The sequence below is a fragment of the Diabrotica virgifera genome, chromosome 10, assembly GCF_917563875.1.
Source record: "Diabrotica virgifera virgifera chromosome 10, PGI_DIABVI_V3a".
Lineage (NCBI taxonomy): Eukaryota > Metazoa > Arthropoda > Insecta > Coleoptera > Chrysomelidae > Diabrotica > Diabrotica virgifera.
Window position 1 is genome coordinate 60,916,358 of NC_065452.1, and position 16,761 is coordinate 60,933,118.

Here is a 16,761-nt window from a genome sequence, read left to right on the forward strand (position 1 = left end):
AAACAAATTATGTCAAGCGTAGTGACTTTAAAAAAGACAGAAGTATTTGTTTTATAGTATGTATATATACAGCGTGTTCGACGACTTTCCTCCACTTTTTTTCGGTCCTGTAATTATTCTGTCCAGTCCCTTATTCCAATTTCTTCTCCGGATGGCATCAAACCACTTCCTTCCTGGTTTCCTTTTCCTTTGCATCCCTTGTTCTCCTATTTGCAGAACTTTTAGGACGTTTTTTTCTTTTGGTATTCATAAATCATGTCCTAGCCATTGAATCTATGTTCTCTTATACATCTTCAATCACAAACACAGGGTCATTATAGATTAGATTACGTTTAAGGGATTAAACGTAGCAAACGTTGCCACAGCAGAAATGACCAAAATATGGAAACACTATCAAATTTCAAAGATGAGGTTGATCAACTGCTTAATATTTCCAATACTGACCTATGTACGTGAATATTGGACCCTGAGTCAACCGAAGAGAAAAAAGATAGACGCCACTGAAATGTTCTATTGGAGACGAATTTTAAGAATCCTTCGACCGACCGTAGGACACATAATTCAATTTTAAGAGAGCTGAGAGTTAGCCAACGACTCTCCACCAAAGTCCATCTCCAACAATTAAAATACTTTGGATATATTATGAGAGCAAACATAGAAAACATGGAAAGACTCATTACACATGGAAAAGTGGAAGGCTGATGAACACGGGTAGATCCCTAACAAGATGGATCGATCAAATTACAGGATTTTCGTGCCACGTGTCCTACCTAATTCTATTTCATTTGCCCATTGACGTATAGGCCCAATTATTGTTTGCCATGACAAACCAGCCGGATTTTCGTAAACTTTAGATCATCTTTGTCCTGGGCAACCACCACCTGATCTTCAGCAAAATGTAATGTACACCTATAGTGTTGAGTCGTCGTTTAGCTGTTTAGCCGTAACTATAATATTTTCTTCATAATGTTAATCCACAATTTCTAGTGCTTTCTTCCGATCTGCCTCGTGCTCTAGTGCTTTCCCCACTCACTACATGTCTTCCTCGTTTTCCTTTTTGATTTGATTATTTTCGTTTTGTGCTAGATATTAATGTGCTAGATAATAGTTAGTTAATTAGTTGATTCATTAGCTAACCAATCAAATTCATTTACTAATAGGGCACGAATATTCTCAACCAAATGGCACCATATGAAGAATAAAAAGTTAAATTCACTGCGTGTGTTTGAATTTTTCACTGCCGTTACAAAACAATGTCCTCCATTAAACGAATCATTCCTTTCTCACTTATATTAAGAAAATCCGTAGACGTAACTGTCGACATTGTAACATAAAATTCCTTGAAATCTTTTAAGGAAAATAAAAATCATTTCAAATTGGCTGACACCTGAAATTAACTTTTTAGAAATAAAACAAAAGAATCTGAATTTCCTGAGACGGCGTCCGTCACATCGACTGGTCTACACGAAGAAAGGCCTTTTTTAGCCCAGTCGCGAACGAAGTCCCTACGGAATATTTTTATCCAAACACGTTTTTAGGATTATTAGACAAATACAGCGTTCCATCTTGCGTCTCCTTTCTCTATTTCGACCGCACATTCTCCTCGTTTAGTAATCCTTCAGTTTAACAAATGGTACTTCTCAGATTAGATTGCCAGTAACTTGTCCGTTGCTACTTCTCATATCCCCCGCCCATTCTCAATTCAATCCAAATTTATATCCCAGAAAATTTATACACTCACAACTCACTATTTCTTTTTCCTCGCCATGCTGTGCCGGCGCGGCTTGGATCGGGAATCGACTCTCCAACATTTACTATTTGCTAAACTACTCCTTGAGGATCTGTTTACAAACTTATTCTATTAAACATAATCTAAAATTTTCATATGTAGATGCAATCCTCAAATTGATATAAAAACAGGAACAAGTTACTTTAGATAAATTAAAAATGATTTATATTATTGATGTATTCGACCGTTTCTTTTTCTTCTCGTCCCTATCCGTTTTGGGATGTTGGAAATCATATTGGCAATCATAACCTAGCTCGCTGCGGCAAGTTCCGTTGAGGTTTTTTTAAACCATGTTCTCAAATTCCCCAGTCATGATATTCTCGCTTACCTCGCTTACCTTCGACTTTACCTTGCAATATGGACTGCAGTAGCGAGTAATGGTGCTGATTTTTCATAAAGTGTCCCAGATACTGCAATTTTACGCGTTTGATGGTAAACACAATCTCCTGTTCCTTCTTTTTCCTTCCTAGAACTTCCTTGTTCGTGATCCTTGCTGTCCATGATATTCTCAACATTCTTATATAAAGCCACATCTCAAATGCTACAAGTTTTCTAATAGTGGTGTCTGTAGGCGTCCATGCCTCCGCACCGTACAATAATACAGAGAAAACATAACATCTCAAATGTCTCATTTTTGTATCTAGGGATAATATTGTGGCTTTTGAATATGGCGCTCATTTTGTTAAAGACCATCCTTGCCTTTCCTATGCGGTACTTTATTTTCTGTACGTTACTCCACTGCTCATTTATAATAGTTCCCAGGTACCAATACTGTTCTACGCGCTCTATCTGCGTTCCAATAATGTATCGATGGGCCCCGTTTATATTCTCCTTGCTGATAACCATTTGTTTCGTTTTTTGGGTATTAATGTTTAGTCCGTACTGTTGACTGTACTCGTTGATTCTGTCCATTAGTCTCTATCCCTCTAAACTATCTGCTATCACCATGAAGTCATCAGCATATCTAATATTATTTACTCTTTCTCCATTTAGAAGGATGCCTTCGCCTACTCCGTATAGAGCCTCGTTAAAAATTCTCTCTGAGTACCTATTAAATATACATCCCTGTCTAACTCCACGTAGTATTTTTATGTGATATATTTCTTCTCCGTTAATTTTCACATATGCGGTCTGATTCCAGTAGAGTTCTGAAATTATTTTGAGGTCTTTATCATTCAAGTCTGCTTCTTTTAAAATTATAATCATCTTTGTGGTGTTGAACTCTGTCAAATGCTTTTTCATCGTCGATCAAGCATGCGTATACATCACAGTTAACGTCCCTGCATCTTTGAATCAGGACATGTACTCCGAAAAGCGCCTCTCTGGTACCCACTACATTAATTAACCCGAACTGTCTGTCCAATATTTGTTCCTCGAACTTCTTATAAATTCTATTTTTAAAAATTATAAAATCCATGGATGACTCTAAGAAAGAGTTTAAACATATAACTCATTAGGCTGATTGTTCGATATTCTTCGCATTTTTTAGCCCCCTATTTTTTCTACCGTTATTTAATGGAAATTCATCTTATCTAACAATAAGACACTAAAACTTTTTGTTTTCAATACTTCTACAACATTTATTATACATTAATGTCACTACAGTTGTTTCGGTAACGTGCTCTTCTTAAGTGATGTGTTTTCACTATACGTCTACACTTTAAAGTCTCTAATTGAATAGTTTGAGGAGTGGGGAGCTGTTTGTCTCAAATTGGTCATTAAGAATTATATGTTTTTTAAATTTATTAATTGCCATAGATTCTAATAAAGATAGCTTAATGCCTTTATTTTGAATATGAAGAATTTGATACTGTTTATTAAAGGAATAATTATGATCCAGGTGAAGTGCGTACGTAGAATCTGTTTTTCTATTATTGAAAGCCCTTTTGTGTTCTGCTATCCGTTTGTCAAAAGTTCTACCAGTTTGACTAATGTTAGTTTTTGGGCAATCACCACATGTCAGTTTGTGTTCACCACTCTGTATTTTCTTTTTCTGTTGGCTCTTATTTTTCTTAATGTATTTAATTGCTTTCTTTTTTATGTTTTTGGCAATTTTTGTTGATACCTTGCCTGTATAATATGTGATAGAGCAGAAGGTACTGGGTTTTTCTGTGGTAGTGGGAAGACTAATTTTAGAACTGTCTTATGTAGTTTTTGGTTTAACATTTTGTTAAGTAATTGTTTGTTCGTTGTACCCATTGTAAATTTCTGTCAATATATGACTGTAACATACTATGATCATCATCATCAATGGCGCTACAACTCTTCGTGAGTCTTTGCAGCGTTTACTATTGCCTTCCATGTTTATCGGTGCTGTGCCACTAATTCCGATTGTCTCACTCCCATTTTCTCCAGATCTTCTTTGACTGCATCTTTCCACCTTTTCTAGGCCGCCCTACAGACCTTCTTCCATCTGGCCTGTCCCAGAACACATTGTTTTTAGGGCGATTGTCGCTACTGCGTATCACATGCCCTGACCGTCTGAGTCTATTGGGCTTTATATATCTGACTAGATTTTCTTTTCCGAATAGAGACTCTAGCTCGTTATTGTAACTGCGCCTCCATTCGTTTGTCACGCTGTCTCTGCAAGGGCCGCATATCATTCGAAGGATTTTACGTTCCCACACCAGCAATTTATTTACTTCTCTTTTTGTTAGCGTCCGTGTTTCGCTTCCATACGCGACTGCTGATCGTAGTATGGTCTTATATATCTAGATTTTTGCACCTCTTTAAAGAAGTTTTGACTTCATTAGATGTTGCATTGCAAAAATGATCTATTTCCTGCCATTATTCTCGTTTCAACTTCTCGCTCTAATTTGTTGTCATTTGTAATTGTTGCTCCTAGATATTTAAATTATTTAACCACTTCGACTTCGAAGTTGTGATCGTTTATAGTAATGTTTTGCCTTATTCGCCGTCGTTCTTGTTTTTTAACATACTATGGTAGATTTATGTTAGTAGGGTGGAATGATAACTTTATATTATTAAACTAATCATAGTAATTTTATATTTTTTATCAGGAACTAAATACCTTAAAACTCTACATATCTAATTTGAGATTTCGGTTTCAACGCAAGAGTACGACGCTTAAAAGTACATAAATTAGAATAAGTGGATATTTCAACCCTTAAGTACGATCCTCTAGGGTTAACGGGAATTAGTAAGCAAGGACATAATATATCTTTAAGTTAAAATGTGAATTTTCTCCAGATGTACAGTTAGTTCCAAATGCACTTGCGAGAAGTTCCACGAAATATTTCCGAAGAGGCTTCCAGTGGCGTTGCAATATTAAAAATTTGAGAAGAAAATAGATTGGGAAGTAACAAATAGAGCAAAAAAATCAAACAAGTTTTACTATGCTGCAATACTGGAAAAAAGATAACTTACACGAGAGACAAGGATAGAAATATATACAAACACAATAGTGACTCTTCTCTATGCAAGTGAAAACTGGACAATTCTGGAAAATCATAAAAGCAGGAAAAATGCAATGAAGATAAGACACTTAAGAAGGATAGTTGGAAAGACAAAATGGGATAGAATAAGCAACGAGACTATTAGGAGAACGGCCAACAAAGAACTAATAATGAATAAAATAACACAGAGACAAATGAACTGGTATGGGTATCTGATGATACAACGCAACGAAACAGACAACGCAACAGAATTACAAGAAAAGTTCTCGAAACAACAAAGAACATTGTAAAAAAAAGGTATACCAACAAAAAAAAAATAGATACCGAAAGTAGTAGAGGTGAGAAAAGTTCAACAAAAATTAGTCGAGGAATTGAAAATAATGGCAGGAAATAAAAAAGAATGGAAGAGACGGGTGAATGAAAATTAAAAATAATGGAAAAAGAAAGAAAGAGATTGACTACAGTGTGGCTTCAGTCCATTTTTTCGGTATGTGTTCTGGTTCCCATATTTCTTTCAGTAACTTTTTAAAATGCTTGATGAGTACTGGAACTCTATATTTGAACAGTTCAGTTGTTACTTCATCCGTTCCTTGGCTCTTATTTTTCTTTAGCTTCTCTATTATTTTTTTCTCATTAGACAGTCTTCCTCTGTCCGTTCTTGATTGACATTTTCCTTCAATTCTTCTTCTTCATATTCTGTTGTGTGTATTTCATTTAAAAGCTCTTCGAAATATTCTTTCCATTTATTCAGTATTTTTCCGTCATTTTCTGTCTCGTCAAATCATCTCTGAGAAATGAAGACATACAAAAAAAAATGGTTTATTCTAAAGATTGGAGAGAGAATTTTTTACAACACTAAAAATGATGCCAGTTAACAATTGATGCCAATTCAGTCTTGTCTGGTGAAACGATAAACCCTTAAAAAGAAGATCACGTAATGCAAACATTGTTACATTTTTAACGTACTATTTTGCACATAATAAACTAGTGTCAGTTGCTTTTATAGTTATCTCTTTTTATTTATATGCGCGAAGCTTTAAGAGATTTGAAAGTACAAAACACAGGTCAGGGAGTAGATTTATTGAATATGCTGACCCTAATATATGGCACCATAAAACGAGATAAAATCGTATTTTAGATGCTTTATTCCTAAGGATATGACATTTTTTCGCATTTTATAGTTTTACGGATACAGATGATCATCCTACAAGAGGTAGGCTAGGAAACATTGTAAAGGGATCATCTTTATAAACACAGGGATGGCAAGTGTGTAAATAATCTCTTTAACCAAAAGTAATGCAACAAATCAGAATTTTTATTATTTTTGACAGCTTGCAAAAAAGGAGTTTCTTCAGTAGACAAAATATCATAGAATATATTAGTCCTTGGGCCCATCATTAAAAAATATATTACCTGCTTCATGAGACAGTTATTCATGTCGAGTTGGACAACTTTTTTATTTCGATAAATTTTCGGGAGGGGGCGTTTCGTAAATATAGAGGTTTCTAAATTTAGGTGCGTCTGACAACTGGAGTACCCTTAAAAATTTGTCGGACAATATTACCAGTTAATCGTATATATTTTTACCAAAAAGTCCTGAAAAAATCAGCTGTGAAGGTATAAATTTTATGACTCTTTATGATGCATACGCCCCTCACCTATGGGATGTGTGTTCCACAAATGTTTAAGGGTAGATACTCCAGAAATGGGTACACCAATGCATCTGGTTACACTTGTTGAAAATCTGTACCAGTCCAATATAGCAACAGTACGACTAGATCAGTAGTTCTCAAACCAATTCAAGACCGAGAGAGGTGTTAGACAAGGATGCGTGTTGTCACCTAACTTATTCAACATTTATGGCGAACATGTGGCGAACTGACACTACACTTATAGCAGCAAATGAGCAAGAAATGCTTGATCTCTTGCGAAGAGTTGGGTACGAAAGCAATAAAGTTGGTCTGAAAATCAATAAAGCTAAGACAAAAATAATGGTGGTCAACATATTCCACACTATTTAGCTGACTAATATGTTACAGGAATACCCGATAGTATACAGCTTTGTCTATCGCGGGTCTAGTATAACTAACGATGGCAACTGTGAAGCAGAAGTTCGGAGAAGTATTGGTATGGCAAAAAATGCGATGAGTCGCGTAACTAAAGTTTGGAAAGACAGATCTATCTCTTAAAATATCAAGATGAGACTGGTGAATGCCCTTGTATTCTCAATATTTCTATACAGGACAGAGACTTGAACTCTTCGCGCACGCAAGCGTCAAAAAATTGATTCCATTTAGATGTGGTGTAGGAGAAAAATGCTGCGCATACCTTGAACAGCTCATAGGACAAACGTTTCCATTCTAAACCAAGTCAAGATTAAAAAGGATGTCCACAATATGTCTGCAACGAATTCTGCAATTCGTTGGTCACGTGGATCGCAGAGGCGACGACAGTTTGGAGAGATTAATTGTTTCTGGAAACGTTCCGGGGAGAAGATCAAGAGGACGATCTCCAACTAGATGGTCCAACCAAATTAAGAATTCAGCTGGAAACTCATTCTGCGAAGCTCTTAGAGCAGCTGAAGATAGAGACCAATCGAGAAACATTGTTAGGAATATTGGAAGAAATCACGATCCTCAGTAATGGAGAAACGACAAGAGAGATACTCCAGTTGTCGGACGCTCCAAACTTTAGAAACATTTATATTTGCGAAACGTCCCTTCCCGAAAATTTTCCGAAATAGAAAAGTTGTCCGACTCGATATGAATAACAATAAAAAAATCTCATAAGGGAGGTAACAATTTTTTTAAATGGTGGGCCCAAAACCTTGTATTATGTAGTTTTGTGTGGTTTTACAAGTTTTGTTTTTTGTGTCTGGTACCTTTTGTCTTATAGATTCCTATTTAATTATTTGCTTTTTTTATTTTTTTTATTTGCCATTGCAATGTTCTCCTTTATGTTTTTATTCACGGAATATATTGGTCCCTTGTTTTTGGGTAACAGTTCTAATAAATGTTTTTGTATAAACTTAAGAGCCATACACTTTTTAATATTAGATTTACCTCTGAATTGAATATTGAAATAAATGACGATTTTTATTCATTTTGAAAAAGTTGGGAATGTGTTATTAAAATCTGAATATTTTCTTTTCATTTACTTAAATTGAAAACTCTTAAGAGATTTGGTATAATCTTTTGAATATTGTCAAAAGCAAAATGTGCTTTAGATTAAAAGATAGAAACGACGAGATGATAAATTAATTTATCTAGTACGAATTTCCTGCTTTATTTTTTTAAATACATTTTTAGGTGAAATTAATTTTATCTTTATGAGAAACTGGTTATATAAATTTATAATTAATTTACTTCCTATATGTCCTTTCTACATGGTTATGTTTGTGATCTGACTTTCGGGACATGAATTCTTTTGGTATTTGGAAGCCATCTGGAATTAGATTCTAGATAGATTATATTCATATCTCCAATTATCGAGTTGGAACCATTGTGGATGAAGGATTTTTGTCTATGTATAATTTCTTTTACATGTATATAGATCACCTCCAAAGCATGATTTTATTCTACACGTAATTCTCTGCAGGAAAGTTTTGCAACTATCCTAGTGACTAAAACTAAAAATGTATACCATTTTTATTCAGTTGCAAAGCGAAGGCAAAACAGTCTTATTTTTCACTTAGAATACGGAGCGCAGTCCAGCACTCTGAATCGACGATTTTCGACTCTTATTTGAGTCTCATCGGAGAGACATAGGCCTGCTGCTCCATACTCGAAGTAACCAACCGTGAAAGCTTACCCCCACATTGCAACTGACGTGTATGGATTAGGTGACTAGCGTCGTCTGGCAATTGAAAGGTAAAGTTTTCAATCCTAATAGCAACATTTATAATATTGAAAAATATTAATAATATTACTAAAAGATTTTTAAATTGAAAACTTATTGGTCCATTTCCCTGGTGACACCTCCAAGGCTTCTACAATATGGAAGCCAGATGGATGCTGCAGTGAAGGCAAAGGGGAAGGAATTCTACACTATGCAATTCACAACCCCCGTCTGCAGCTTGGTAAATTTCCAACGGAAAATGGACCTAGTTACTCTATAGGAATAATACTAATATAAAATAAAAATAAAAATGTATACCATTTTTATTCAGTTGCAATGCAAAGGCAAAACAATCTTATTTTTCACTTAGAATACGGAGCGCAGTCCAGCACTCTGAATCGACGATTTTCGACTCTTATTGGAGTCTCATCGGAGAGGCGTAGGCCTGCTGCTCCATACTCGAAGTGACCAACCGTGAAAGCTTACCCCCACATTGCAACTGACGTGTATTTGCTGGACTTTTTGTTATTGTAGCAAAACATTTGGTAGAACCACAAATGAACCAACCAAACTATGGTAGAAAAATCTCAAATTTAAGATTTGCTGATGACATTACTTTTGATTATAGACAGATTCAACAATAGTCTGCTGAGTTACCACATGTGAGAATAGAAAATAGTAGACAGCTTCAATTATCTTGGATTGAGTATAACAACTTTAGAGAGAGCAACTGAATAACCGAAGTTTGGAGACCCATTACTTACTCGGTGGCGTTACAACCCTTCGTGGGTTTTAGCCGACTCGACAGATGCCTCCACTCTTCTCTGTCTTGAGCAATCTCCATCCAGATCTCCACGCCCATAGCTTTCAGGTCTCCTCCTTTATTATCTCGTCACCCAAGTCGAGGGCATCCACTGTTCTTTGGTCAGAATGTCTTCTGAGGTGTCCCATTGGAGTTTTCTGGACTTTATTTCTTTTATTATGTTGGCGTCTGGGTATAGTTCTTCCAACTTTTTGTTAGTTCTTATCCTATATTGTCCTGCTGCTTCATCAAGCACAGGCATAAAGATCTTCCTTAGGATTTTTCTTTCCCAAATACGTAGTCACGCATACACCACTACTGGTCATATGATTGCTTTATAGTGTATGATTGCCTTATCTTCTAAAGTGTCCATACCACTACTTCAGAAAGCTGAGTGGTCTTTATGTTCTTCGAATCATGAATCTTCGGAATTTTTATCTCTATTTTTTCCCAGGTTTTTACAGATGAACCGAACGATACCATTCCTCCAATAATGTGCCCACGTCTTCTTTCAACTCTTGATAATATCTCGTTCACACCGGATAAAATTAAACAGTATTTACGTAAGTTACGCAATAATCGATCACGTGGATTAGACGGACTAACATCCTTTTTCCTTAAACAGTGTGCAGAATCTGTAGCCATCCCCATATCTCTCATAATGAATGTTTCTTTTAATCAGGGGTATGTCCCATTGTCCTGGAAATTGGCTTCGGTTACTCCTATATTTAAGAAAGGAAATAAACTTGATTGCAACAATTATCGTCCAATAAGCCTAGTTCCTATTGTCGGCAAGGTCATGGAATCCATTATTTCGGAAGCTATGTCTGAGTTTCTCCTTCAAGAAAATGTCATTCTCCAACAACAGCATGGCTTTATCAAGGATCGTTCAACCATCGCAAACCTTCTTCACTGTTTAAACGACTGGACGTCACCGTTAAATAACCGGCTTCCTGTTAATGTAGTCTACTTAGATTTCTCTAAAGCTTTTGATCGTGTTCCTAAATGTCGATTACTTGCTAAATTGGATCACTTTGGTATCCGAGGAACGTTAAAAATGTGGATTCAAAATTTTCTATCTGACAGATATTTCCGGGTTCGTGTTGGGGAAGCCTATTTACTAGATAAACCAGTCAAGAGCGGAGACCCACAAGGACCAGTACGTGGGCCACTACTCTTTTGTATCTACACTAGTGATCTTCCGCTCATTGTATTCAGTAATGTTTCCATTTACGCTGACGATACCAAGTTATATGTGAATCCAATTATTAACCAACATGTTCTTCAACACAATCTTGAAGCAATATTTAAATGGTCTTCCGAATGGTTACTTCCGCTTACCATCGAAAAATGCGTTGTACTACATATCGGCAAAAATAATCCATCACTATCATACTTTATTCATGGACATCCCATCATGTCAGTAACCTCTCACAACGATCTTGGAGTGATAATTAATAGTGACTTAAATTGATCTGATCACATAGTGTCGGTGTGTAAACGTGCAAATTAGAAACTGTTTCTGATCCGCAAATTATTTTACACGTTTATCTTTAACCTCTGTTAGTAAACTGTGCACAATATAAGTCAGACCTATTCTTGAGTTTGCCGGTCCAGTGTGGAATCCAGATCTTAGTCTTAGTCGCGATAAAAGCCTACTTGAAAATGTTCAGCGGAAAGCCACAAGACTGGCTTTTGGCCGTGTATGACCTAATTATGAAGATAACCACCTCCATGGCTCATCTGACAACATTCGAGCATCGACGTCTTCTCAGTGACCTAATTATGCCTTTCCGTATTTTAAAATACAATATTGGAAACCTGTATACCATGTTTACTCTAAATCAAGATGAAAGACTAAGAGGCCATCGTTACAAATTAAAGAGGGAACAGACAACAGCAAGATCTAGGGTGAACTTCTTGCCGAACAGAATATTTAATATCTGGAATAACTTGGACCAAGATACCATATCAGCACCTAGTGTAAACATATTCAAAAATAGACTTGATTGTTCTTTATTTGATTTATAATAGGACACTATTATTTTTAGGACCGCATTATCTACTGTTTCCATAATTTTGTTATCCGTCTTGATCGTACTTTAGCATTTGTTATTAATTTTATAATGAAATGTTTCTTTGTTTTTGGGCATAATAGGAGCTTGCTCCTCTGCCCTTACTTATTTTGTAATAATAATAATAATATAGTTGTATCTTTGTACGTCTGGTTAGTTGTTTCGATTTCATACGGTTTTGAAGGGCATAAAGACATCTGTTGCCGGATTGTATCCTATTGTTTATTTCTTGTAATCCGTTATTGTCTTCAGTTATTGTTGTTCCAAGGTACCGTAAGATGGGGTTACTTTGATCAAAATTAATCTTTCATCGCACCTAGCAATCATAAAGTTATGATTTGCTTTTTGAAAAAAATATATTTAAATCGGTTTTTACTTAGCTATTACACTATATAAAAATATTCTCAAAAAATAAAATATTTTAATAGAAAAAAAAAGATAAATGCCTGATCAAAGTTACACTTCAAGTGGGGTTACTTTGATCACACATACAATTTACCTGATATTTTATTGTAACCCCTAAAATTCAAAAACAAAATATTAGAAAAACTGTTGTTATGTTTGCTGATAATTATAAACAAAAATAGGTGAAAATTCAAGGGTAGGTATTAAATATATACAAAAATTTAACATTTCTTCAAGGCTTTAATTAAACACGAAAGTTTTTATACAGAAAACTAATCAAAGACAGAATTTGCAAAAGTATGTCGACCTCTGTGTATTATAGGCTGACTCAATTTTAAAATGATATTATGTAAGGGTACTTCACAAATATCATTAACATGTGGAAAAATAAAAGTAGTATTTTTTTCACCATATGGCCTCATACAATTTATAAGATATGACTGTTTTGCTTTATCTGCTTCCAATATTTGAGCTACAAATTTTTTAATTTTCTCAGTTTTTAACTGTTTGTCATAAATAAACTGCACCACAACGAAACAATCTTTTTCGAGATTATCAACACTAGGTTTTATAAAAGGAGAGTTTTTTATTGGTCCCATACCAGAACATTCACCAATGTCATTTGATATATTTGAACTTTCGTTCTTTCCATGATGTTTTGTACTACCAGTCTCTTTCTCATCAGAAATTAATTCATCAGTTTCAGATTCTAGTTTGTCATGATCGGACTCTTGTGCGTCGTGAATGCTAGAATTTTCACTATCACTGCTCTCAATTGTGGCTATGCTCTTACCCGGATCAACATTTAATCGTTTCTTTCTTAGCGGTTTGGACGTATTGTTGTCGTTATTGCCAAACCTTTTTTCTTTTAGAAAATTCGTTAGAACACTTTCTACATTTTGCACAATTTCACCGTCGTTTTCATTTGAAGGTAATTTATTTAATACTTCACATTTATTAAGGGGATATATACCTGTAGCAGCAAAACTGTTTATTAAATTTCGCCGTACCGCAGATTCTTCTTTATCACCTGGACGTGGCTCACTTGACCTGTGTTTGGATGGTTGAAACTTTGATTTATCCATCTGATCTAAACACTGTCTTAAAAGGATAGGAAAACGATCTTTAGGCACAGTAGTTAGACGTAAATTTTGTAGTTTCCAAGTTGTTAGTGTAGCACGCCATGCGCTCTTCATGGGTCTAAAAATCCGACATCTAGGGGTTGGCACAGATGAGTCGAATTTGGCACTAAGCAAACGAAACTGATGTTGTTCTCATTGCATGTTTTTATTACATCCCCATCTAGGTGTGAAGAAAGGTTATCTCCTAAGAGTACTTTTCTGCCTTGTAATCTTTTGGCATGCGGTAAAAAGGAAGTCATAAACCAGTCGCGAAAAGTGACTGTATCTAACCGCTAAATGTTCTATTGTATCTACTGCCTCTCGAACAACATGGTTGATCGCAACAAGGTGCTCCAACAGGACCATTTTCTTTCCACGTGTCGTAAAGATGGGTACTTTTATAGATAATGTAAGGAGGTAACAGTATTCCACTAGCAGAACTACAAATCATTATACTAGTTGCCGTCTTGGAATGATTACATATTTTTTCGGGGTATTTTACCCCTCGTCTGTATATTCCCCATTTCTTTCCTGAGTCGTCAGATACATTGGACTCATCATAATTAAATATGTTTTCAGGTGGTACATCTTTTAAAGTATCTGATAAGTTTGCAAAATAAGCCTCAATCGTTTCTCTGGAAATTTTACTTCGTACTTGTTTAATGTTTGTGGATAAACGTTGGCCAAATGAATTTTTGTGTCGTATTAATAGACTAAGGGCCCAATCTTTTCCCGGTATGTTATTGACAAACTTATTGACCACCCTTCCTTGACGTTCCAAATAATATTTGGCCATCATTCTTATATCGAGTAAAGTTTGCGGAAAACCATAATCTGCACACTTAGCCGCTGCTGCTAAAATAGCTTTTTCTTCAACATGACTGAAAACCGGCTGAGCTCCTGGATTTTTAATATGTGCCCCTTTGAATTTGTTACGAAGTGTTCCAAACGGAATTTTATACGTTGCTGAAGCTACTCTTAAGGTAAGACTTCCAGTAACGATGTCATTAAGTGCTCGTTCTACCGTTTCTTCATCGTAATTTTTGTAAGGCCTACTGCGAAGACGTTTTGTGTACGTACGCACCATATTTCTGAAAAAGAAAATGTACACTAGTAGACTATTTTATACGCTGGGGTTACTTTGATCACTGATTAAAGAAGCCCCACCTCTCCGATCAAAGTTACCCCGCGACACAATATTAAAAATAAGAACATGGTAAAATACAGTACGTTAAAATTTGAGGTTAAACCTACATCATGAAAGTACCTATATTAACATAACGAAATGATTTTGTTACCTAAATAACATGCCTATAGCTTACCATAGAAGAAATTTTGGTGCTAAAATATGCACAAATTATTGTTTCTTACAATAACACTTACATGTATGTATATTTGCCAGAGAACACGTGAAACACGACTCACAATGGTTAACAATAACATTCCACTGTTGCCACGTATAAAAATTACAGAGAAATATTCGATCAGTTTCGATTGAAATGAAATACATTTTAGGCGGGAAGTTATGATTAAAGTAGCCCCCGGGGATTAAAGTAGCCCCATCTTACGGTACTTAAATTCTCTAACGCGCTCAAAGTTAAAGTCATCGATGGTGATGTTCTGACCGATTTTGTCTCTGCTTTGGTTATTGCAGAGATCCATTGATATAGCAAAAAATGCGATGAGTCGCCTAGCTAAAGTTTGGAAAGACAGATTTATCTTTCAAGAAATAAAGATAATATTGATGAATGCACTTGCATTCTCACTATTTCTATAAGGAGTAGAAATATGAACTTTCGCACACAATAAGGCCAAAAAATGTATGCCTTTGAGATGTGGTGTGTAAAGGGTCTTCTTTTTCTTCTTCTTCAGCCTGTTTGCATCCACTCCTGGATAAAGGCCTCCCCATGAGCTCTCCACTCTTCTCTGTCTTGTGCTATTTGGTGCCAGTTTCTCCCCACTTTTGATTTGATGTCGTCTAGCCATCGTTTTTGTGGCCTTCCTCTATTACGACTGTATTCGCGAGGTCTCTAATGTACAATGTTTCTCGTCCACCTGTCATTGTTTTGCCGTGTCACGTATCCTACCCACACCCAGTTCCACTTCATTTGCGCAATTCTTCCAATTACATCTTCCACCTTCGTACTGCTTCGCACGTCCTCGTTTCGTATATGTTCTCTCAGATATACTCCCAACATAGCTCGTTCGATTCACCTCGTGCTGTTTTTAATCGATTGGTTGACAACTCTGTAAGTGTCACGGTCTCCATTCCATAAGTCATAACTGGTAGAATACGACTGTTGAATACCCTTTTCTTTAGATTTATTGGTATCTTTTTATTTTTAACACATCACTGAGTCTTTCTACGGCTGCCCAAGTCATTCGGATTTGTCTAGTTATTTCTGGCGTTTGATTCTGTTTGCCTAGTTTGATCGTGTGACCTACGTATACATACTCTTCGACACTTTCGATTTCACTTCCATCTAAGTCGATGTGATATTTTGATTGGTCATCACTTTTGTTTTATTTAAATTCATCTTTAAACCGATTTTCTCAGATTCTCGTTTAAGTTCTTTCAGCATGCAGATCAGTTCCTCTGTATTGTTGCGTGTAAAGGGTACAGAGCTCTGTTAGGGTGTGCTCACTACGGAGAGCAATGGATTGTATCCTTGCTCCGACCCTTGCTCCCTGGTATTTATATTCGTAAATTCCCGCATTTAAAATAATGTATTTATTTTACATAGCGATCCGAATTATAACCATTGCTCTCCGTAGTGAGCACAACTTCAGACGCCAGACTCAGTAAAACACAACTTTAATATAAATAAAATTTATAATGAAGAATGTCATCTTTACAATAGACACCTATTAATGTTTTTTTTTTGTTTTAGACGCCAGGGTCAGAAGACGAAGACATAAATATATTCGACGGGTTTAGTTGGTAGATCAATTTTTGTTATATAAATTTTTAATGTAAGTTTTTGATGTTTTTACACAAACCTAATTAAATGATAAGATCAGTAATTTTAAGTAAACGGGGTTTTTAAATAAATAAACGACTTTTATTTTCCTATCTTTAATCGTCCTGTCTAATATTTTTTTATTTTTAAGTGGGTATGGTATATAACTAATGGATGGACAAGAAACAAAAGAAAAATAACATTTGACTAAATTGTAAATACATACAAATGAACTAGAAGGATTGCAACAAACATTCAATAAATTAATTGAAGAGAAACTTAATATTGGCACTACGGACTTAACGAAGATGTCATTACAGCATCTCAAGAAACCTGCACTCTAATGGAGAAGAGTT

The 16,761-nt window shown here is 35.6% G+C and overlaps 1 protein-coding gene across 1 annotated transcript in view; it reads left to right on the forward strand.

Moving 5' to 3' along the window:
• The window catches only part of LOC114337267 (uncharacterized), a 721,645-nt gene extending 705,144 nt beyond the window's left edge, over positions 1-16,501 (forward strand). Inside the window, exon 56 of the mRNA XM_050641250.1 lies at positions 16,337-16,501. Coding sequence (XP_050497207.1) covers positions 16,337-16,390 — 54 coding nt within the window. The 3' untranslated portion in view covers positions 16,391-16,501. The remainder of the gene's footprint in view (positions 1-16,336) is intronic.
• Positions 16,502-16,761: the final 260 nt, after the last annotated feature.